The sequence below is a fragment of the Notothenia coriiceps genome, unplaced genomic scaffold, assembly GCF_000735185.1.
Source record: "Notothenia coriiceps isolate Sejong01 unplaced genomic scaffold, NC01 NC01_scaffold00005935, whole genome shotgun sequence".
Lineage (NCBI taxonomy): Eukaryota > Metazoa > Chordata > Actinopteri > Perciformes > Nototheniidae > Notothenia > Notothenia coriiceps.
In genome coordinates this window covers 223,699-249,185 of record NW_011338636.1, presented here as the reverse complement: position 1 = coordinate 249,185, position 25,487 = coordinate 223,699, and the positions used below count along the sequence as shown (strand labels likewise).

General features: G+C 42.3%; 1 protein-coding gene across 5 annotated transcripts in view; it reads right to left on the bottom strand.

Moving 5' to 3' along the window:
- The window catches only part of sox6 (SRY-box transcription factor 6), a 130,313-nt gene that overhangs the window by 15,229 nt on the left and 89,597 nt on the right, over nucleotides 1-25,487 (bottom strand). For all 5 annotated transcript variants that reach the window (XM_010768707.1, XM_010768709.1, XM_010768711.1 and 2 more), the window contains 5 exons: nucleotides 22,269-22,348; nucleotides 14,450-14,599; nucleotides 12,533-12,710; nucleotides 12,041-12,228; nucleotides 2,491-2,596 (listed from right to left, as the gene is read on the bottom strand). In XM_010768707.1, coding sequence (XP_010767009.1) covers nucleotides 2,491-2,596; nucleotides 12,041-12,228; nucleotides 12,533-12,710; nucleotides 14,450-14,599; nucleotides 22,269-22,348 — 702 coding nt within the window. The remainder of the gene's footprint in view (nucleotides 1-2,490; nucleotides 2,597-12,040; nucleotides 12,229-12,532; nucleotides 12,711-14,449; nucleotides 14,600-22,268; nucleotides 22,349-25,487) is intronic.

The following is a 25,487-nucleotide window of genomic DNA, read 5'->3' as shown; positions in this document are numbered from 1 at the left end:
AGAGCTCAATTCCCACGGCCTCACAGGGGAAGAAAAACAACAACAAAAACCTCACAATCAACTAACATAAAACTTCATAACAGCTCCGAGCTACGGATGTAAATAAACCCATCAATGTCACAACAATGCAACACTACTGTTCTTCTCATCCTATTCCATCAGGACATTGTTAGTCAGTGCTTGGCTACAGCCCCATCTTTTCTCACTCTACGGTTGATATCATCACACTGAGCGTTTAGATTAATTCTGTTTCCTGCCTCCACAAATCTCTCAACAACCTCTTTGTTCTCTGTGGACTCTCAGTGATGGGGGCGGTTTAGACAAACACAAAACCTCAGCTACGCAGCAACTCTATACTGCCATATGCCAATGAACAAAGGGCCTTGACGGGCTGAGGCCTTTTTGGTATTTTGTAATGTTTTCTTCAGAGCTTAAAAATACCTAATGAATTTCCCGTGGGATCATGCGTGTGGCTCGTGGCTTTGTAAAAAAAGGAAATCCTATCTATTTCCATTCCTTTGCCAGATTTCCCCAAGTAGTTAGGACTTTGGTTGCTGCATGTTTTGCAAATATTAGCTTAAGAAACCTAAAGCTTTCTGTGAACTGCCGTGATGACAGAGGTCCGCTGTGCACACTGCGTCTACTCAATGTGGCCTCTCTGTTCTGGAGGAGAAGCTGCTACACACCAAGGGGCTTTCACACCCCATGTAAGGGCTGGGAGGTACACGCAGTAATTTTCCTTTTTCAGTAAAATATATCCAGTGTGTTCTGAAATACTGATGAAAAGTGTGAAGAAATACAGAGGAGGTTTAAAATGACATCCCCTTATTTTGTATCCAAATGGCCCCTGAAAGCAATTACATTTGTGCCTTTGGTTTTTAATAGATTTATAATTATTTATGTGTATTCAATTTAAATTGATTTGGAGGTCAGAATACATATCTGGATTAAAATGGGCTGAGTTCAGTTCACATTTGAATTAACTTGTCAACCAGATTTAGCCAAGTGTAAACCCTGACATCTGCATGACCTTTGACATGTAGTCAGCAAATAGGAGCAAGAAAACAAAAAAGCTGCAACTAGACGGGTACTCTATGTTTCTATATATCAAGGTATGACAGGGAGCCAAGCCTTGATTGGTGCATGGAGCAGAAAAGCCTCACAACAAGAAATTCAAAAGTAAACATTTTCTCAGAAGAGTAAACACTTTGTGGTTCACATCATAAAACCCTGCTTCACATCATTCACCCGTATGTGTTTTCCTGTTGGTGAAGCAGACAGATATATTTGTGGTGAAAAGAAGAAAATGTGTGTTTTAAGTTATGTGTGCTGCCCTGGCTCCCAGCCATCTCCCCCTGGGAAGAGGACCTCTCCTCTCCTCTAACCTCTGTTTGCTCCTAATCCATAGCCCACTGGGAACACTGATGTGAGGCGTCTGGCGCAAGTCTTTCCCTCAGCCCTGTGCAGGACTTAAAAGGACACAACTGCCCTGGTGTGTGCTCTGTTTCAGTCCCGACTCCACAGTAGCCACAGAGAGAAGATTCCCACTGGGAGAATGAGCACTGGAAGCACATCTGTCCGAGGAGTCAGACGGGAGGGATGGGATGTGCTGCTGTGGCTTGCATGGGAAACATGTCAATGAATCCACTAAATGCACCTCAAAATTGGGTGTGATGTGAAATTAGACATTTGCTTTGGAGTTGGTAAACATTTTTTAGGAGTAGAACATATTTTTCTGTCCATGAGAACTAATTATGAAGGGAATTTTCTTTCTAAATTTGACGGGAAATGTGTCTGAGATGCTATTTAAAGATGACGATGGGTTACATTGTCCTGAGAAATATCTATCCTCCTGCCTTGAGACTCTTTGAGGCATCAAAGATGAGTCCGAAAGCATTTTCCTCTTTGCTCACACTCTGAAGTGCCATGGAAACTGCCACAAATATTTATGTCGGACAAACATTGGTGCACTGAGGTACTCCTTGCTCCTGTGTAGAAACCAGCGCCACAAAGGCAGATGACGCTTTGTCACGCTGGTGCAACATGAATATACACCCTTGTGCCCAGGACCTCAAACAAGCACAACAGCAACAGGAGCCGAGCTTGGAGAAAAGCCAGCTTTGTCCTCAGGAACCCTTGTCCTTCGCTCACCTACCTGTGAAAACTCGGCGCCACGGCCCCTTTCAAACGGCATTCACCCCAACCCCCACATCTTCCTCACACATACGCACATGTTTCTGCACACACCCGGTCCCTCTTCCATGTATAACTCAGACACAAGGCCACATGGAGTAGCAGGCTTTATAAGAAATCAAGACTCCTTTTGCATTATTTTATAAAGAACTCACTGAACTTTGTCAAGTCTTAAGCCATCCGTTTTTATGGATTACAACGGAACATATAAACATTCAATCATCTGATGAACCAGCCGTCTATTTCTATTATGTGCATGAAAAACAAAATAAGAGAAAAAATTAAATGGGGCCTTACCATCGAGATCTTCTGGCCTGGTGAGGTCAATAACTCTATGGCCGATCTTCCCTTCCTCACCCAGCTTTCCGAGGTGGTGCCCGAGGCTCTCAAAATGCGCCCTCTCCTGCAGGGAAACACAAACAGTCAGGTACACGAACAAGGACATGCAGTGATAGAATTGTAAAAATAACCCCATCAGGAATCTGAACATTTGAAAAGAAAAAAGTGTCTTTGGTAAATGGAGGTTCTTTTGAAGAGCTGCTCTTTTGACATGAGCTAGATGTAGCTTTTCCCTCTCTCATCTCTCTATTCAGCAGCTGCTATAATGGATGACAGGAGGCAGAGAGACAGTGAGGGCCAGGGGTGCTGTAAATAGATTTACAGAAGGATACTTTGTGATCCGAAGCACACAATGGGGCCGTGGCCCTCTTTGCAGTGCTCAGATTTTCCTCTGTAATCTTCTCCTTACATCCTCCCTTCCAGTCTACAGTGCCCAAAGCTCAGCGCCCATCATTTATTCAGAGTTCATGCTTTAGAGAACACACCGTGTTTTCTCGTTTGTCATGTCGCTTTGTGCTCAGATTAAACTTGGCATCATGATGTACTTGACGCACAATGAAACCCTGTCATTCAGCGCTCCGTGACAATATTAAATGTCATGTCCGTGTGCATTTACAGAATAAAATAACAGCTTTCGGGGGGCCTCTGAATAGTTGCTGCACATTACACTTAATGTATTATGCAAGGGGAGAGTGCCGACTGCTGCTGGCTCCATTGTTGAATGACCTACTTCTCCAGTGAATACACAGGGCATTAGCAAAGGGCTGTCTTCCTCTCTAAAGACTCAACTAGGAGATGGACACTTTGACTCTGCATGATACAAATAATCCCCCCCCCCCCAGGTTTTTGCCTGGATGACACTAAAAGCAGGCATGTTGCCACCATTCAGGAAAAAAAGCATTTGTTTTACTCCCAGGGTGAGCGTTCAATCTCTGCCAAAGATGTAATGTCTGCACTGACCTCTGCCTCTTTCTTTTCTAAACATGCCTATCACAGGCAGCGCAAACACATCCTCAGGTAAAGTCCCCACACAATACTAACAGCTCCCCTGCCACTCACACCAACACCAACACACACATAAATCTTTTAGCCCCTTCTTAGTAATGCATTGCACCATTTTGTTGTTATTTCACTCTTTGCCCAATGGAACCCCACCCTCCCCTCCTACTAATAATGTTAAATAAAGGTAAAATAAATAAAATAGTGAAGGTAAAAAATAAAATAAAAATTCGGGCGATATAACTAAGTGAAAATATGAATTTTAGCGACAGCATTCGATTAATTTATTTTGTCTTTTCCTGACAAATTAAATCATGCTGGCAACAACAGCCATCAGTAATTACAGCACATTTGAAAAAACTATTAAGAAATCTCTGTCATTATTTTCTCTTGAGGGTTTGAAAAATATGACAAGATGAAGATGTTTGAAGTCCATTTGAGGCTTTTCACAGTATTTTGATTTTCCTGATGCTTTTCTTTATTCAAGAACTATTCCTCAAAAGAAAGGCCTGCGACAGACAATAAGAGCACTGCAATTAACCATCATACTTGAAGGAGCGGTCATTATTTATGGCCAGCTGAGTGATTCTGATATACAATTAACCACTACCTGCTTATGGCCTGTGATTAGAGCCTGTCTATCTGACGGCCCTTTGCTTACTTAAGTGTTTTCTAATTATGACATATGTGGTGGTCCCTGCTGGGCAAGAGGACGCTTTGTAAAGAGAAGATAGAGTATGGTGCCTCTCTCCGTGTCACATTCTGCGTAAAGAAACACATACACGGAGCTGTATTCATCATCCAGCCACATTATTGCTCTTAATGAAAGAAGCTAGCAGCGCGATGACAAAGTGACTGATGTGCGATTAGCTGGATGGGCAATGTTGCTGCTTCAGATGCTACTTGGACAGTGCACTAGGAAGACACAGTGTTCATGGGGACTGTATTTCTGTAATAAAGTAGTCATCTCGTCCCTCTTCTGCGCTTCGTTGGTCCCCCCTGATCAATCAAGTCCTTTTATAAACTCATGATCATTAAGCATCATGTTGGGTTGAGAAGGAGAGAGAACAGGGCCCATCCATCAATAGGTTTCATTAATAACTAGCTCAGTGTTGAACTCCTTTTCCACCGCACAAAGTCATATGATAAGTGAACATCAGCACATTAGACGGCTGGGAGCAAGACTGAATGAGGCTCTTGTTTGAGGATTTTTCAAGGTAGCTTTGACATAAAGAGAATATTTATAAAAAAATGTGTGGTAATGTAGAAATTAACTGTATAATTAATACAAGCCAGCATTTGAAATTCTTGATTTAAAGGGGTTTTTACTTCCTTACTGTAAGTATTCCTTCCTTGTGTGTTAGCTGAGCTAATTAATATTAGACTATATGTGCAATATGGTAACACACATTTTCATAAAATTTTATATACTGGGCTTAATATACTTATTGGTTATACGTTTGGTAATTTATATCTGCAAATTAGACTTATAGTTGAAATTAGGGCCATAATTTATCTGCACGGCATCAGGGTTTTGTTTTAAGGCTTGAAAATATTCAGTGAACTAATGCTTCTTTACTGCCCACGCATCAAGTGCTGTGATAAATTAATGGCACTTTTATTATTTTATAGTGTCATTAAATTTTTACTCATCACTCTGACAGAGAAGTAGCAAAGGACATGCAGTATCTTGGGAAGCTGGCCATCCAACCAGGGATAGAGAGGGAGAGAGAAAGAGAGGGAGAGAATTTGGCTGATGAAAGACTTTGAACACAAAACAACAAGAGAACTCATGCTGCTGTGAAGAGGTAAAGATAAAGAGACAGGAAACAAAAGATGTTACTCTACACATTTTTCTTCCTCCAGTTCCAACCATAACCGCATCCCCACCCTCAAATGACTTCAGTATGCAGCTCTCCATCCCACAACTAAAATTATAGCAATACACTCTGAGCTGTAGTGGAAACTGCCACCCACAATAATCTCATCTGCCCTGCGTGTGCAGTCTTTTGTCTTTAAAGTTTGGTAACAGATGCATTTTGTTCAGTTGCACATGGCTAACAGTGTAGTGGTGAGTCACTGGTGAAGAGAGAGAAATAGCAGAGTGTTCTCAACTTCTTGTGCGAGGGAACCCAAAAGAGCCCTTGTCAATGCTGTAAAGAAAGCTTTAATCTGGCCGGCCGCAGAACATGTGCCGGAGGCCTGCTGCTCTGCCCACAGGGTGTATTCTGGGCAGAGGCGGGTGGCGGACGGCCCTATGCATTGTGCCTGTTCCTGCCCTATATTTAGGCAACAAGTTGTCAATCCTGACACTCCTTCACTCTCTCTTTTGTAAATAGCTAGGCAATAGGCAAATCCATATGGCCTGAGATTGTACACATAGAGAAGAAAAAAGACTACAGAGATTAGTAAGGTGGACTGTGGTGTTAAGCGGAGAGTTTTGTGAAGGCCGCTAATTTAGTTTGGTGGGGTAAAGCAACATTAGAACTGTCTTTATCTGGATGATTTTAAAAATGTTTAACACCATTAGTAAATAATGCACTGTTTACCACATCAAAATGGATAGCATCAATGGTTTTTGGTAGTGAAAACATTTATTAAAACAAATGTGGTTCTTTTCTAAATCCCAAATGTTTATGATAAGAATAGATACTAGGTCTTGTTTCATGTTTTATGACTAGGCTTTGGGCTATGAATAAAAACAACTTTATTTTTTTTTTATTTTACAGTATTAAAACAATTGTGTGAGTGATTTTGAGTGCCAAAGGTCTGACTCCACATTGAAAAAGTGAAAAGGTAAACTAGACTATACAAGCACAGATTAAGTTGGCATGTTTGCTCGCCAAAACATGTTGCCATCAGAATGATTATTTAAAGGGAAAACTGCTTAACATCTTTCAAGCAGCTGGCAAGCATGACACATTTTGATCCTTACCAGTTGCCAACTTGAAGTCATATAATAGTCTGGTTCTTGTTTGGCTGTATGTATATGTACTGTATATACAGACAATTACAAGTTAAGCCCTTTCTCTGACATTTGAAAGCAGTAACTACTGTACTTTCCAAGATTTCTAAACTATTGGTGAAATCGTATCCATGTTTCCCTCATAGTGGAGTGTATGTGATTGCACATGTTTAAAATGTAGAACCTTAAACAGCTGCAGGACCCTAAACAGTCACTTATGTGTGTTATTGTGCTGGACTGGCTCTGGTTATATCACACACCTGGTATGTGGCAAGTTTAAGGCAATGGCTCTCTGACCACAATACAGGGCTTTATGTATCAAGTGTCAGTCATCACTGTGGTCTGAGACCCCTCAGAATCTTCTCTCTGAGGGTCTCAGACTTAAGCCCTCAACAATCTGTCCCAGCCCTGAAGGAGACAAAGACTGCACTTTAACATGGCCACAGCTCCTCGCAGCTCTGCGCCTCATCTGTTTTGTATTTTTTTTGTAACCAGTTGCAAAGTTATTTATAAGTCTGCAGCTTTCCAGTAGTTTTTTGCTAGTTTTGAACCATTTAAATGTTAAGCACATCCAGCCATGCGGTAAACCCACAGTTCCTTTCATGCAGACTGTTGCTCTCTTTTTACCCAAGCTCTCCCTTTGCTAGGACTAATGCAGGCAGCAGCAGAATCAACAGTAGCAGCCACAAAAGACTGGCATCTGCTCTATAGTAGTCATCCTCAACATCACCCAGTGCAGAGATGGCAGCTATTCCAGCCCCATTAGTACTGCCAGGGCATCACCTCATTTGTTTAAAACAGAGGGGGGTAAAGGCCTTTAATTAAATTAAGAAGCTTACGCTTTGAAAGAAAACTGAAGTAACCCTATTCTTGGCTTTGTGCCAATTCAATGTTTATTGTTTTTTTAATAAAAGGGTATGCTATTATCATTAAAGATGGGGGGGTTTTTGGAAGGGGAAACAAGTCAAACCCACAAAATGTGACCTTTCAGTGTCAATCTAAAAAGTGCATTCAGTCCAAACAATTGGATTTGTGTTTATTTGTCTCCTTTGGGACATGTTGCGATTACCATTAGTATATCATACATATTATGTGCAAAAGAACCGTATTGACAAGGTCATCTTTTTTTTGGTGTGTCATAGATAACTATTTAAACTTTCTGACACAGTTCAGTTGCATGTTTTTCATTTCTCTCTGCTGGGATTATTTTTGTTTTGACATTATGTATTTTACTGGTTTCCTGTCCTCAATGATCCAGAACTATTCACTCTGTCCTCAGGGAATGTTAAGTCGGGCTGAAATCTCCTGCTTTATCAAACCCTCCAGGTTGCAAACAGCAGAACATTGGAAACAGCAGCATTACCAAAAGCCCTTTCACATATGGACAAAACCTCAAGACTTGTTGGACACTGGAGCGATTATGTTCCTACTGCAACAATACCATAGACTATAAATGGTCCTTTGTGGCCTATTCTTTTCCTTGTCCTTTGTTGTGTGTGCCTTGTGGTTAGTGCGGTATCACAGGTCTTAGCCACGGGGGCCAGCAGCATTTTTGTGTGACTGCAGCAGGCCAGAAATTCACCATGTAAAATGACAAGTGTAGAAAATAATGGAGCACCATCGCCAAATGACCCTTCCAAGATGCAGTCTTGATGTCTTTCTGGGGAAGAGGCGAGACAGAGCTAAGGACCTGACCTGGGATAGGAGCCACAAGACACACACACATTTATGCACAGGAACATATTATCAGAGTCATACACTATTTTTATTCTTTTGGCTAACATGAACAATTGGACAAAGCATTAATGTAAGCAATCTTCACAATAGCACTTGCTGGCTACAGCCAGTGTCTGGGAGCTGAGCATAATCTAATTTGGATGGGCAAACCCTTGTATGCCAAGGATTTCCATTGCAGCCAAAATGCCTTGGATTGCAATTTCCAAGACAGCAGTCGAAAAGGAGCAGAAAATTGCTTCCAGGGCTGCACACCAGACAAGATTATATTCAAAGTCTTTGTGAGGGCTTTGCCTGAAAAGAGCCCCGGCAACACACACACACACACACACACACACACACACACACACACACACACACACACACACACACACACACACACACACACACACACACACACACACACCCAAAGAAGGAACCAGTAGAACCACTATAACCAATTGGTTAGGAGTCTGGATTTTGTGGAGCACCAGTGTAAGCTCCATTTGAATATTTACAGGCTGAGCTTTGGGACATGGGAAATGGACAATTGTAGTCATCAATACTGAGGAGGGGAGGTGTTGTGGGGCAGAAAAAGGGCAGTTCAATAGGTTAATACACTGGCCTTTCACCTTTTGATTCCAGTTAGGGACATGTCAGCAGAGGAATATATTTTATCTCACACAACCTCCAGGGCATCACATATGCAATGTCTAATGGAGCTGAAGTAAGAGGAAATGAGGCATTAGCTTCGGAATTTGTCATATCTTATACCCCAGTTAAACTTATATTGTTTTGATATGAGAGAGGATATACTGTATGAACACATGGAGGGCAAACATGGGCAAAGGCAATTTATATCAGAACAATCAATTTGAAGGTGTGGTTTGCATTTTTCGATAAATTCTGATTTGTATCTGCTGCGAAAATGAATATTTATCAGCAGATAGTGCTAGGTAGCTGATCTAATGGCAGGATATATTCCAGTTGGTCTTAATGTTGATGACAAGACGATGGTTCTGAGTGAAAACGTACACAGATACAGATGCTTGATATTTATTCACCCGTGACCCTGAAAAACAGCGTGTCCAGTAATAGCTACAGTGCATAATAGAGGGAAACAATTCAAATCGTTACAAATGGATTCAGATGTACTGTATTTGACCTGTAGGCATACTGCTACATTCTAGGTAAAAGCCTCCGCTGGGTGAGGAGGAGATGGTAAATAATGGAACAAAGTAATTGCCCTCTGCAGACAATAATACCTTTAGATAAATATTTCAAAAAGGTAAATTGTAGAAAACGTTGTAAAAGGTTTTATTGTACTGATGGGATATAGTAAAAACAGGCAAATAAAAAGACTAGAAAGAAATCCGCTCCTGTAATGCATGAATATTTTACATGTCCTGAGGTTAAAGGCTTGTATACTGTAGAACAGAGCATCTGATCTACACCATGTTCTCCTAGGTCAATGGCCAGGGAGGGAGAAGGAACTAGAGTCACAGTGATAAAGGTTAGGGAGGAATGCATTGTACTGTTCAGACACACTTTTAATGAAAAGATGAATTGATCCATCCGTAAGCAGCACTTAGACCCACTCCTCTGGCCGGTCATTACAGTGGGATAAATCAATATTTAATATCCCCCTCTAACAGCCACGCTGGATGATCTTAACCTCTCCTTAATCCCATTTATGTTACCTTTCCAGATTCTTCTCCATGTAAGCCCTCTTTATGATAAACTTCCAAACAAGAAACCGGGGGGGGGGGGAGCTATTAAAGGCCCACACCATATTTATGTCAGGTGAGGCGCTTTCTTGGAATATTAATATTCTGAAACTGACCAAAGTGAAAGCTTTTATCAGGGGCATTCAAACCTTTCTAGTTTGTAGGCTTGGATCAGCAAAAGACTCTCTCTCCTTCCCTCTCGTTTCACTGCTGAATTACAGCTTACTGTTCTTTATTGCAGCCGAAGGATGAAGATGATGGGGCAATTCTTTTAGCTGACTTGATAAAGCGTGCCTCTCATTTCACACCGTCCTAATAGGGCCAGTGTCACTGAAACTAAGAGGTGGCGATATCTCACTATGATTTGCACGAGCCGGAGAGTCAAGCAGGAGCTCGGTTAAGGTGTCATTCAGCAAGACAATAAATGATGTTGTAATGAAAACAGAGATATGTGTGGAAGCCTGAATAACTTAAGATGCATTTTTTCTCTTTAACATGTTCTATTTTGTAGCATTTTTGTTTGTATTTTAAATTATATAATACTATTGCTGTACTATATATATTTTTTATAGTACTTCAATGTTTGGTCTTTTTATCCCTAATTCAAATGACCTTAAACTGCCACCCCACACACACACACACACACACACACACACACACACACACACACACACACACACACACACACACACACACACACACACACTCTTTCTGTTTCTGTCTTGCTTTCTTAAAACACACTCTCCCTCTCCTCAGGCGGCAAACACACACAAAAGGTAGATTACAGGTGTGGAGTGACTGAGTATTTCAAGCAGAAGATCTCTTTACAGAGAACAAGAGAAAAACTATTTTCCTCCTCTGTGATGATCGCTTTAAAATATGTTCAACGGACAACTCAAAAATGTAGAGAAAACAAAACTAAATCATATACAAAGACTAAGTAAGCAGGGAGTCAAAAAAAAAGGTTAAATTCTATCTTCTAAGGACAATGTAGCTGTAGTTATGTGCTGCCTGTTGACAATTGCTCTTTACAGGCATTGTTCAGTTACTGCTTTCATGTCATGGCAGATTCAGCTGCCTGGCTGACCACAGGCTCACCATATTTAGGATGTAGGGAGGCAGCTGTACCCGCTCTAGTGTACTAAATAAAGATAAAAAGGCCTGTTTGCTTACAGGGTGACATTGTGACATTGCACATGTATGACTGTTCGTCAGCACAAAATGTGATAATGGATGATTATTGATTATTGTAAAGACCTCTCTTGTTTGAATTGGTGAGGGCTAAGTGAACTGCATCTCTGTCCTGGGCTGCACCAATTTATTTGCTTCACTTCAGTAAGAGCATAGTTGATTGCCACCTGCATAGACAGTGATCTCTTCCAAACACCAAATTAGAGGGAAATCAAAATAGATATTCATTGACTTTTTTACATATACATTGACCTAGTTGAGGCTGTTGGTTGAAAGTGTCAGGTGCTGAAATATTAATGAGCATCGCTCCCAGTTCCTGCCTGCTCCTCACAGCCAACTGGCAACATGGCATCAAGCTGAAGAGAGGAGGACAGCTTTTTTCTCTCCTTGATTGACTCATCGATTGAAGATATTTTTAAAGGGAATCCCTGGGAGTGTGTGCTCCTGGTACAAAGCAGCCCCATCCCGTGTCAGGGGACGGAGAGGGCTGCAAGTCTGCTTTAATTGGGCATAGACTTCAGAGTCTTCTTAACCCGCACCGGGCAGCGCCATGGCCTGTCACGGCCCTCACACCAACATCAACAACGCAAGTCCTCTAAACACGCACACACAAATGCCATATTCATACTCATTTGACTTAACACACATGTCACCACTGAACTATGCCAGCTCTTATCAGTACGACCACCCTGGACAGGGATTAAATAAAAATGTTAGCCTTAAGAATTACTGCTATATCAAAATCATCATGTTCCACTTTCTTTATTAGTTTCTTTCCTCCACTACTCGCAAGGAGAGCAAAGCGCTCGTGGTAACTTCTCATCATTTTGTCTTGCTTTATGGAAAAATCTTGCAATGAAGAAGGCCTGAATCAGGGGTAAGAAGAGATAGACTCTATGATAGTAGTTCTAACCTTGTCAGCTCTGCAGTTGTTGAGGCCCACGGAGTTGAGTGCGGACAGCTTTGCCTCCATGCCCTGCTGGTGAATCTGCAGCTGTTCCCTCTGGATCTGCTCCCTCATTTTGCGAGCCTCCTGTATGGCCTTCATCACTGTGTCCTGGTCCCCGAACAGCGCGGTGGAGTTTAGGCTGGACAGAATATCTATACACACACACACACACATACACACACACACACACACACACACACACACACACACACACACACACACACACACACACACACACACACACACACACACACACACACACACACACACACACACACACACACAGCAGAGTGAGTGCACTGGAACACACACTTCCCAAAAGAGAGAAAACAACTTCACCTGGCATCTTGACAGTGAGATATGAAGTCCCTAAACCTTTCAATGTGGTCTCCCTGGATGTGAGTGATAGAGTAAATATGCATGTGCCGGATCTTGTTTGTGAGGTAAAGGTCTTACCAAGAGATGATGCACGGCCCAGGCCTCCAAGTGGGCTGGGAATGCCACCCTTGCCGAGGAGACTGTTGGGGCTGCTTTTACTGCCGAGGAACATGTTTTGTGTCGGCGATGTGGGGCATTTCACCAGGTCTGTCATCTTTGGCCGAGCAGACAGGTTGAGCGGCTGTGATCCCTCCTCCTACGGCAGCAGAGATAGGTATATGAGAGAAGACAGATGCGAGTAGGTGCCCCCACCCCCTCCATATTTGGAGGAGCTCTGGATTCCCAGACACACAGTTCTCCTCTGTTCTTGGTTAATTATAGTATCCCTATCTTGACCCACACCTCCTCCCTGGTTCTTCCTTCTCCCTTTTTTCCTTTCCTCTACTCATCCATCCTTCCTTAGGAGCTGTGCCATTGCGATCTTCTTCACAGTTGCCCAGCGCCTTTGTTCACACTAATTAAAGCAGATTCTGTCTCTCTGTACGTCTTCATCTGTTCTCCCTCTCCTCCTCCCTGCTCTCTGTCTGCACTCTTGTTCGAAGAATAAATAATGACCAGATAACGGCGGTGCCAATGATCAAAGACAGCTGTTCTATTCATCAGATGTCGACTTACATTATCTACTTCATTAACTTGTTTTTTGTAATTTCACTCTTCATTTGTTCATACTTGGTTTTATCATATGTTTTGATATGCCTATTTATAAAAACATATATTATGTAATTTGGGAAGAAACTCAATGGTTTGACTTTAACTATACAACACACCAAATTCCATATGCACAGTGTATTTGAATACAATAAATGCTGAATAATTCTGAATAGACACAACTCAAATATTCTTCTCCCAGAAAAGAAATGTCACTTAGCACAGAAAAAATCGCTCCATGTACAGCATCTTTTAAATCAGATTAGGGCTCATGCTGTCGTTAAGTCTTTTTCAAAGCCCAAGTGTCTCCTTGTCCAAACATATGGCTCAAGCATAGACTGCCCTAAGGCCTTGTTATTGCTGTGCCAATAACAGTTTGTCATGCAGTCAAGCTGAAAGTAGACAAACACAACTTAAGGCATTCTAATTTCATTGGACTGTTGCACTGGCTTTTCATTCATGAATAATTCATTTTATTAGATTTTGTGATATTTGGCAGTATTTGTAATATTTTGACTAGAATGAGTCTAGAATATGTGCATACCCGGCATTTCTCATATCGTAAAAGTAGATAGTTGTATTTATTTGATGAAATTACAATTGTTGAGTCAGTTTAATGGCATTCCTTCAATTGAAATCCCAAGAGGCAGTAGACCTGAAGGATGTGTGTGCATATGAAGAAAAAGCCAGAATGCTTTCCTACCATTTCAAGACATGATTAATAGTCTTTCTCCATTGTGATATTATTACCCTAAACTACTCCAAATGGGCGTATGTTTCCGATTATGGCCTCAGTGAGTGGGAATGATGTACATGGCGCTTTATGCTGCATGGAGGTTGATTGGAGCCGTGCCATACAGCAGCATAAAACACATCCAGCATTTGGTTTGTTCATAAGGCAAACATAGACGTCTATTCTACTTTTTGATTTACTTTTGGAAGCATTAGTATAGCCCAGTTTTATTTAATTTTGCTTTGAAAAAAAGGCGATGAAAAAAATAAATGCAGAAAATAAACGTAGAAACCATGTGTTCCACAAATTACTGGCTTTGAGCAGCCATAGCCATAGCAACTATGTCCACAGGCTTTTGGTTAAGAGAGAGAGCCTTGTTAAAGCCTCACAGATTGATGGGCTGTTAGAGGCTGGGCTCAGCACCGGCCGGCTGCAACTCTGAAGTAGTGAACTGTGTTTTTATTCAGAGAACCCCAACTAGGCTAGGATCAGTCAAGTGCCACTCAAGGCCTACGCTGATGGGTGGGCAGGTTGAAGGATGTTGAGGGTTGTACCTTGATGTGAGTGATGGGGCTGGAGGAACTCTTGTCATTCTTCAGAGAAGAGGGAGAAATGGGCCCACTCGCATTGAAGGACTGGGGTAGTGGAGGCAACTTGGCTCCGGGAGAGACTTGCATGCTGGCAAGCTGGGCGGCATACAGTTGCTGTTGGGAGGTAGAGAAACCAGTTAGCATCCAAATCCAGTAAACATTCAAAGTTCTATATTCAGTTTTTTCTCCTCCCTTGGACTCTCTCTACTTCTGTGTCTGCCTTTATATCTCCCCCCTTTCTCTCTTTTACGTCTTTCCTCTCTTTCCATGAGGCTGGCATAGAACGTCCATCAAAGGTCTTAACTGTATTTCAAAGGCAGAACCCAGAGAGAGACAGCAGTCTTAAAAACCACACAGAGATGGCTTTCATTCAAAATACTTGGAGCCCCTATTTTCCACTCATCACAGAGAAAAGTTTTCAGAGTGGATGCAAGTGTGTTAGCAAAGATCTCTAATTTCTCTAGGTCTACACAGCTTCCCATTGAAGTTTCTGGCCTGGGATTCGTCTCCACACAGCCATGTGAGACAGTCCCATAATGTTTGAAACCCAAGCTCGGTTGGACTGCCATCACAGAACATGGTAAAGACAAGAATTATTAAGGCTTAGAAACCTGCACAAAGAACACTGATGTAATCACTGTTATTTCCCTTGGCATTAAATCAGTAAGATGTCCAACTGTTGGTGACATTACCACACAAGAGGGAGGTTAAAATGACTGGCGCAGCACTAAAAAACTGTTAGGCCTGTTACAGGGTTGAACTCAAGAAAGCTATGTTTACAATTCCACCACTTAAGAGGTTAATATAAGGGGTTTTGAAGTTTTAAAAAAAAATCTGGTGAGCCACAGACTGAAAATTGTCTGTTGAATTATATTTTTGACATAGTATTTCAAACTTTATCCTGAATAAATTTACAGGTTTATGTCTTGACCTTAAGTTGTGTGCCGTTTTTTATATTATTAAAATCGAAACAAAGAAAATACCAGACTGATTTGATGATTATTTGTGTGCTCGTTTTTTCTGTTCCAACAGAGCCCAGTACTCCCCTACTGCTGACACTTCTTTCCGCTCCAGGCCTGTATTGATTTGCCACCAGGTAAGTGATGAAATTGGCTTTTGTCTCCTGCTGCAAATAGCAGGGGTCTGTCAAATAGAGCTACTGTCTAAGAAAGAGTGTTACTCCATGTAGCCTTAAACCTCACCCCATCAGACAGATAGCACCCTACTGGCCTGCTCTCTACACACAAAGTAAGCCTTATGGTTTGTTGGTTCATTCAGTCAAATGGTGCTGTCAGGTAGAGTCTAATTTATATTCCGTTGGCCAATCAGCACAACCTGTCTCATTTCCTGGTTCCACTGGGTGCATAAGACTGCATTTGTGTAGATGGGAAAAAGGGACCTGGCCCAGCTGGCCTCACCTTTGACGGTGTAGATGGGGACTAAAGCCAAACAAAGCACTTTATGTCTGTGCACATATCTCCAGTTATAAACACATATGTGCTCCTGTAAGAAACTTTATCGCTGCCACATAAGCGGCAGTACAAAAGGTCCATTCTTCTCTGGGACCAGGGGATAACAACAGCACATGGGCAGCGGAAATGACAGACTGATTATGTTCCTACAATGATAGCACTGCCCCCACCTCCTTCACAAACAGCCTTTTGTCTCCAAATGGACACAGGAGCAGACCAAACTCTATTTTCTTCTCATCTGAGCTAGACTTAGTTAATGTCAGTGGTGAAGGCACTCTGTGTGTGTGGGGGGACGCTGGTTTTAGGAGAAAGGGAGAGAGTGACAGAGGGAGTGAGACAGAGGAGTCTTCATTCACTGGCTGTCACTCCAGGCTAGTCTCAGTGAAGAAGCGGAAGCTGAGTCTGTTGGACAGATGTTTGCTAACAGGCCTGTCGAGGAGCATGCCCCTGACCTTGAGTGGGAAGAACTTTATTGTCCCGGAAAAAGAGCATAATTAGACTTTGCTTCAAATTAGACGCAGTCAGGGTGCCCCTTTTCAGCACTGATTAGCAGGTCAGTGCCATGGGGTGAGAAGCAATGGTTATCCTTGTAAAAAGAAACACTCTGCCTCAAAAAGCCAAAGAACAATAAATACAATCAGGTGGAAAGACAGATGAAAAGTGTTTTAACCCACCATATACTGCTCAAGGACATACGTGAATTACCTCAGTGTTCAATGTGTGGAGTGTGGAGGTATTTCCTATGGCATTACAGTATGTAATATATAATATATATATATATAAATTGTACATTGACAGTGAATAACAAAATGATTGTTTGACACTACATAAGTGAGTTGGAAGCAACAACGTTACAAAGTAAAGGAAGGTGTCAATGTCAAGGCTTAGGATCATGCGTCCTGCCAAGGCCGGTCTCCCTAAGCAGAAGACATCTGCCCGCTTCCCCCAATTGAATCTCTTATATCTAGTAACCCCTTCTTCGTATCTACTTGCCAGGTGGTGGCAGCAAAAGGTTTACGCTATTTAGGGTCAAGCTGAAAGTCGAGGCTCCTACTCTGGGGTGTTGGAGGAGTAGGCAAAAGCCTGACTGGAGCATAGGACTTTTCCGTTTTCTTTTTTTCCCTTTACAGTGTTAACACAAGTTATTTTGCGCTATTTGATCAGGGAACCAATTACATCTTTCAAGACACAAGTAAAACTCCTGAAAATGTAAAGCCATAGAGCTGCAACCTAAGGTATGGCTTATACTATATTAGGAATTGGCAAAAAGCAATATTAAAAAAACTAATGTTAAAAAATCTGGCAAACAAGAAATATTCACTTATTATAAAAGGTTTCTCTTAGCTTAAAGGCAGTACAAACTTTTCCATGATTAAAAGTGTGTAACTAGTTTTACAATTCACTATGTGCTACTTTTTGTGTTTTGAAAGGTTTAGGTTTCCTAAAAACACTATTACACACATAAATAAGGAGATGCACAAACACAAAATCTAAGGTCTTCCTTCTGACCCCATCATTCCCTGTTTCCCAGTGGACGAAGCAGACCTCAGCAAGCATGGATTCAAAGTGAGTGCAGCACGCCCAAGGTCAGCCCGTTAGCCTCTGTTAATTAAAAACAAGCCCTCTCGAGGAAGCAGAGGTTAAACGGAGATGTTCACTTTTCTGCTTGCAACATTAAACTGAGATTACACACTCTGCTGATGTTAAGACAGGCAGCCTCTAAAAAAAGGGAAACAAATTGCCTTAAAAAACTATTTCCATGAAAAGTACAGATGAACCAACTCTGAATTTTACATAAGGTGAGTGTTGACTGAATACTGCCCTACTCTTTGTGTCTGGGTTTGTCCGTCAGTCAATGTCTCATTCACCTCTGCCTGGCCTGGGCGCAAAGCACTGGGCTGGATATGAGTGCACTAACTGTGCTTCAATGCACCACACCATTTAAAAGGCAGCACAGCGCCAGCCCCGTTTGCCACAAGGCTTGTACAGGCTCATTGCCCAGGGCGCCCGGGCAGGCTGACCCAGGCTGGGCCCAGATGTCAGGAGTGGAGGAAGGCGTCCTGGTGCACTGTGCCGATGCTTTCCAGTATGGCCTAACATCTGTCTCATCTGCTGGCGCCCAACCTGCTCTGCCCTTACCCCTCCGCTTGCCTTTTCTCTATTTCTCGATCTTATATCAACAGTATATATATGTTGAAGTCCTTCTCTCTATCTCACACACACACAATATACAGCCCGTCTTCTGTTAGTGTGTGTGTATGTTCTCCAGGCCCAGGGGCCCAAGAGCCAGCCCTCCCATTCAGTGCAGCTCACTGCATTATCCACTCTATCTGTCCATCTGTCCCTCTGTTCACCACTGCCTCCATCCAGCTGCTCACATAGCCGTCCTATTAGCCAGCCTTCCACACACGGCTAGCATTGCTGCACTGCTTTGGGTTACCTTCAAAGACCGAGCTCCTCTGCTCATAAACACAGAAACAGCTGCTCTCTACAGTATGTCTGTTCTCTCTTTCTCCCCTCCTCCTCTCCCCCTCTCCCTCTTTCAAAGTCAAAAGTGCTTCACTTGTTAATGATGGAAGCTGTTTCTTCACATCTGTACTACACAGGCATTTACATCCAAACAAAAGATAATGTGCGGTTTGCTGCTCTCCCACTTTCTTCCTGTTTGTCCCTGACTGTGTAACACTCTTTCTTATCACTGTAGTCGTCTAAGGCTGAGTACTCCTTCAGATGTGTCTGCTTGAAATCTGGTCGCTGAGCATGTAGACTGCTTTTCATCTTTACAGTGGGAGCATGAGCCGAGGCTGGGACCAGGTTTATCGTGGGCCTAGAGAGATGCCATGGCAAATACGGCGGATGGTAATTGCGAAGTCTTAACTCAAGCAGCTAGACCTCCAGTGCTGTAAAGCCTAAAGAGGTTATGGGCTTTGACACTTCAGGGAAAGAAAAAAGCAACACGCAGACAAGATGAGCAAACGAAAAAGAAACACACAAACTAAGAAACTTATAAATGGTTCAGAATGTCGATGGGAAATGGGAAAAGCAAGACATTGAGACAGAGACAGCAAGAGATAGAAAAAGGAGCTCTGACTGAGTGAAAGCAGAAGCTTTCGATTTATTTGGTCCTAACAGTGATACTGCATACGAGGAACCCAGATGTTCTGTTTTATCCAATAATACATTCCTTAAAATGGCTTGAACCCCAACTTCTGTTTCCGATGATTAAAATAACAAGGACTTTCTCACAAAGTCCTCCTTCTGTTTACTGGCTCCGTAAAAAGGCAAGCGATATATACAGTTTGTTAACACGAAAACAGCGATAAAGTGCCAACCCAAATAGAAACACCTTTTGTAGAATTAGGGAAATGCCCTTCTTGTGTCTACACTCAATTGAATATAGTGGGTGTCCGGACAGATTGGGGTACAATCTGAGCACAATTTCCTCAGTTAGGTGAGAGGTGTCAGTTGTAATCATGGAAGGATAGGCAGGGATGGAGCCATTGTTTCCTGCTGGTCCTCAGCTCATCCCAGCTCTGTGTGGGCACTAATGAAGAGGGGCATGTCGCGCTGGGATAGTTTACCCGCCTCCTCTCCTGTGAGTTGAGGACGAGAGCCAATCTGTCAGGAAAACATTGAGTGAAATTGCCCAGTGGTACAGCAATGCCTAGTGACAGCCACTTGCAGTCTGCCAGCCGACAGAGTGATGCTACCACCTCGTATTGACAAGAAAATTATAGTCTCCAACACTCAAACGCATCCTCCAAGATTCATTTACATCTATCAACTCTAAACCTTTGTTACCTTGTTGAGTTTTCTTCTCTTAGGAGAGAAAGGGCGGGGATGGGGGGGGATCCCAGACTGTTATGACAGAGGAGATTGTGAAGAGGCTACGTGTCCAACATTAAGACTGACGGAGCGGCTAGCCTCCCTGACTGGATGGCTGATCACATTACCTCTCCAGCATTGTGGGAATTAATTCTTCCAATGAGATATTTTTTAAGGTTCATATATTGCACAATCTAAACTCAGTAAATTGGTGAAAATTATACCTTGCCACGCAGCTGACAGGAAGAGATATTTTAATTGGGGGGGGCAGCATTTCCAGCCATATGTGTGGGGGATTGTGTGTGTGTCTGTGGTGAAGAATATGGTTGGAAGTAAAACTAGAAAAGTTCAGGACGGTGTTAAGGGAGAATTATACTTGATGTTGCATGTAGCATGAACTCAATAGTAAGTATTATGCGTGGTTCGCTGAAATATTTCAATTTTTGTGAAATTTTAATTACAAGTTGCATCATTATAACACTGGACATAATGTGTTCATTTCAAAGTAGTCATCACATTTTTTCTTTTACAGGAGCCCTAGAGTGCATAAAGTGCTGTCACAGGTACTTTCAACAAAAATAAGTTTTGTCATGATTTTGTTTTATAAGAAGTCCTTTTTTCTGGATCCTTGCTTTGATTTACTCTCTCTCTCTCTCTCTCTCTCTCTCTCTCTCTCTCTCTCTCTCTCTCTCACACATATATTGGAGTATACCTTTCAATAGTTTAATTTTGAAGGAGGGCACTGGTGCTATTATTGCTCTAAAGGGGAGGAGACACCTCTAACTTAATTCCATGTCTGGCTTGATATGATGTTTTTAATCAGAGCAGGCTCCCAGTGCTTTGTAGAGGAAGTGGTGGCAGTCACATGGTTTGTTGATCCCAGCTATGTAGAAAAGGGCATGTTTGACTTGCCTTGCTGTTTTAAGGGGAGTCTCTATGCAGGGTAAATAGCAGCCAGCAGACTGAATATGTGACAGGCTGACAGACTTCAATTAATGGAAAATGCACCTCTTTTTGTTTACTGTGTTCTGTAAAGGTCGGCCAAGTCATGGTCTTGGAGGCACTGTTTTTGCCCATTCCCAGGGTTAGATACATAATCAGAATTAATCACTCTAGACCCGTCTCCCCTCCTCACCCCAACCTTCAGATATATGACTGTCTCATCTGACCTCATACACCAATATAAATAGACTCTGCATGCCTGTCTGAACTACCGCTCCTTTCCAACAGACATCTCCATGATACACAAACTAAGCGACACATATACACCCCAGAAAATATTCACATACACTGCCTTCACCTTTTGCTCTTACAGGACACACATTTTAACATGAGCAGACATACTTAACACCTTGCATGTTTCTAATCACTCCTCTCATGGCTGCATAATGACGCACAGCTCTTCAGAGCCAGCTGCGAGCATTGTTCCAACTTGCCAAGGCTCGTTAACACTGACAGTGGTAGGCTCAGAAGGACAAATGCCACATATATCAGTATGCAACACGTTTCACCCTCAGTCTTGAACTTTCGTGTTTAATCTTGACATCTTTATATCTGATGTTGAGCATCACATGTTGCAGCTTTCAATAACTCTTCCCCCATGTTGACAAAGCAGCATTGGCCACTTAACCACATGTCAGGAGAGATGCTTTTTAATCTTTTGTTTCCAAAGAACTGATTTATGATTCCAAATAGATTTAAGATCTACTTTACTGAGAATTGCAATGCAAACTGCTAATTAAGAGAAGCAACAAGCAGCTGGGTTGCTACAGTACTTGTATGATTTTTTTATTGTAAATAAAAGTCAGTAAAAAGTTAGCAAGGGTTATGCACCAGGCTAAAAGAAGCCCTTGTAACAGTAGTATTTATGATATTTAAAATGTGAAGGGCAGAACGGAGACAATTATCTGTAATAAACATTATAGCCTCAGGTACTGTAAGCCCTGACCTGGGTTCATCTTTTTTTAATTGATGTGTGAGAAAAGTCCTGGAGGAGCCTGTAGGGCTTGGAGCCTATCCCAACATGTTATGTGTCTGAGAACCCCTACACAGCCTCACTTTTTGTAACGTATCATGAGAACATATTTAGGTTACCCATATTTTTTGTCTTTTCTTTCTTCTTATTTATCGTGTCTCAGGGATGAAGAAAAATCCAAAATTAAAAAAAATTAAAAGGAGATTCTTTGCTTACACAGTCAATTGTCTCCTGATGAATTTACTGGCAGGTGATTAAGGCAACCAAAGTGATTCTCATTCCCTCTAATAACTATTATCTTTCTAACTCCTATATCTGGCAGAGCTAGTGGGATAAATCTTCTATAAAACGGGATAAATTACATATGTAAGGTGATAAGCGTGTGTGAGCTCGGGGCCTCAAGGATTATTTAGTGTGCAGCTCATTACTTAGCGTACAGCTGCTTAGCCATCCTTTATACCCTGGGCTTGGCGGGCGTCCCTAGCATTCTTTGTCATAGTACTGTACATACCTGAAGCTGGAGGGGGCTGAGTCCTGACGCGGCTGCAGCTGCCATTGTGGATGGAATGAACTGCACCGGGTAGTTATCACCTGTCAGAGAGAGAGAGAGAGAGAAAGACAACAATGCTTACAGGTTCAGACAATGAGCCGGCCCACAGCTACCAGGCAAGTGCCAACACGGATCCTGGGCCCTTCACTTTGCCACTGCAATGTGGCACATTGCAACGAGCCCTCGGCTTCAAGCCCAAACATCTGCATTAACAAAAGGGTAAGCTATTTTGACTGGAGCAGGATTACTTAGGAACGTTCCACACCATTCCCTCCTTCCTCCACCTGCACAAACCGTATCCAGAAAATAACTACTTCATAGTTTAACAAGTTAGGTGTTCTTTTTAGGTTTATGAGTGCATGTGTCTGTGTTCATAATAAATGTTAAATATGTCCTGTGGTGTTAAATTAGCGATTATGTAAAAGGACCAGCATGTTCTTTCAGGCAGTTCGTACAGCTGTAGACTTGTCTGGCTATTGTTCAACACTACATTGTTTGTTTCTGAGTGTTAGCTTTGGCAGCAAAGGGAAAGCACTTGTATGAGAACTGGTTAGAACAAGTGTGTAGTCACAATAACAGGGTTAAACAAAACTGCTAACATTCTTATCTCGCATATCGCTGTGACCAAGCAAGGAAGAATGGGTGTCCAAATCAGCGCTATTCATTTTTTATCCACTACCGTTGGCCTGCCATCAGCACGTTTGTCAGACATGGATATAAGAACGGCTGCTGTATGAGTGATCTCCATTGGGGTACCAGACGCTTTTACACACTCGCCATAGTGTGTTTAGACGGACAGAACAGCCCCAGTGAGACAGTGCAGCTCAGCATTTATAGGGGGGAGGTTGGTTTGAAGCATGTGTCTGGAGGAGGGGAGGTGGGGTGCACAGTGGGAGTGGGGAGGGGTAGTTGGCCTTCGCTCAGACCCCACTTCTGCCTGTCACTTCTTCTCACAAACATATGGAGCCATTAAGCCACAGACAAGGTAAATGTATATACCTTCTCTTTCACTTTGCCCTCGCCCGCTCGCCTCACTTTGCAATCTTGTACAGCACAGCACAATGTGATACAAGCCATGGAAATTCAATCCCCATTTAGTGGCAAATAAAAATCACACAGCAGAAGTGGTTTCAAATAGTGCTGGGTTGGATGTGAAGGAGCGCACTGTGGTTATTTCTACACCTCTTTTTTGGTATCGCTTTCTGTCTGTCTCCCTCTCTCTATGCTGTCTATGACGCAGGCTTTGCAAATAACAAATGGCTGGATGTCTTTAGATGTCATGTGAAACCTGGGGAGGGTTATGTGCTAAGTGAGCACACCACCGCCGCCGGGGGGTCTCGGGCTCCAACGTATGGGTCTAGGCTGTACACAGTCGAGGCACCAGTCTCCATCCGAATGGGCGCTGTGCCAGGTTAACGTCACTGGTGAAAGGGCATTGCTTTTAAAACTGTGTTTTTTATTTAACTGGCAATGGCTGGTCCCATGCCCAGAGCCTGGACTCTGAATGCTAAGAGTGGGGGTGGGGCTGGGGGCAATGCAGGTGACGCCATGGTCACGACAGACTATATTTCCCTGCTCATGTGGTGCCATGAAATATAAGTCATAGATCTGCCGAGGGATGACAGATGTAGTTGAGACCTTTCCTAGAACAGATCAAATGATGATGAATGAAGTACATGGCGACAACCCTCAAACTTGATCTTCTTTTCTAAATTCTACGTTATTACCGGCTAACAGGAAAATAAGAATATAGATAATTAATCTGATATTGGTACGATTTCAAGTTTAACTGATGATGATTCTCTTTTTTTAAGTTACATTATGTTAAGATATCTTGTATAAAAATGTGGTCAAAAAATAAAATATTTAAGATGAAATGTGGAAACAGTTAACAGTCAGCAGGCTGTCTATAAGAAGACTGGCAGAGGAACCTCAAAACGATGAGTTCATTCTGCAGGTCCATTAGAGGCACATCAGACTGAATGTTGCCATCTCTGTGTAAACAGTGCGAACAGACAGGAAAGTCTATTTGTTTAAAAGATGAGTTGATATTTCTGCGACTGTGCTTGTCTACCATGCACCACCAGGCCATTGAGCACAGCCAGTACAGGAGGTGATGACCTATCACTATGGTGCTAAAATGACTCGGTTGCCATGTGAGCACCACAGGGCTGGGGGTCATAAGCAGTGGTCCCTGGGAGCTTTCTCATAATGATAACATCAGATTAGTGTGCCTTAGTCTTGGAAATGAATGCTTGGCCACTCACTTCATGGGGAAAGGACACGGCAGCATCCTGTATACTCTGCAGGTGGTGGTGATAACATTGTACTCTCTGGATATATTGTGTTGGATGGGGAGGAATAATAGATGTTTTGAAATACCTCTCCTGACTACACGAGTCATTCTCAGACCCCCTTTGCTTTGCCTTCATGAACTCATGAATTATGCAGGAACTATACACATGACGACCCCTGACCATGATTCCATAATAGCTCCTGTTATTTGAACTAAAACATTTTCCGTGTCAAACCTATTGCAGAAAGCACCATGGTAAAAGACTCCCCCTCAGGCACTTTGTTTAAGCTGTCATGGCTCCATAGTTCCAAAATAGCTGACTTTTTTTTTTTCTTCCTGTGGTTTTATAGTTAATTCATTAACTGCACTACCACACCTTTTAATGTTCTGCTGCGAACATGCTGACTTCCAAGTGTTTCTTTTTCCATTTTCAGTGCTGTTCCTTGTTTTGGTGCTGCTTTATAACAGGTAAGAGGACTTTCTTTTTTCAAGCTCCCTCATAAATCCTGTTCTCTTTTAAATTGATGTGTCATCAACATAACACTGTCTCCTTTTATTTGCATGCCCTGGCGTGATTTATATATTTTTTAAACAAATTCAGTTTGATTGATATGATTAAATAACTAATAGAGTAGATTCTGGAACCGAGCAAGCCATGAGAAGTTAAACACTAAGACTTTGAAGCAATTTAGACCATAGATTATTTTTGTTTTACTTATCACAAGGATATAAGGGTGTACAAACTTGCTGCTTTGGCATGGCATCAGTCAACCTTTCTCATACAGTAAAACCTTTTTTTATTTGTTGTGAATACTGTGGAAGGCATATATTTTACTTAACCCAAAAGACAAAGGGAAAGAAAGAGGCATGCTGTTACATGCAAG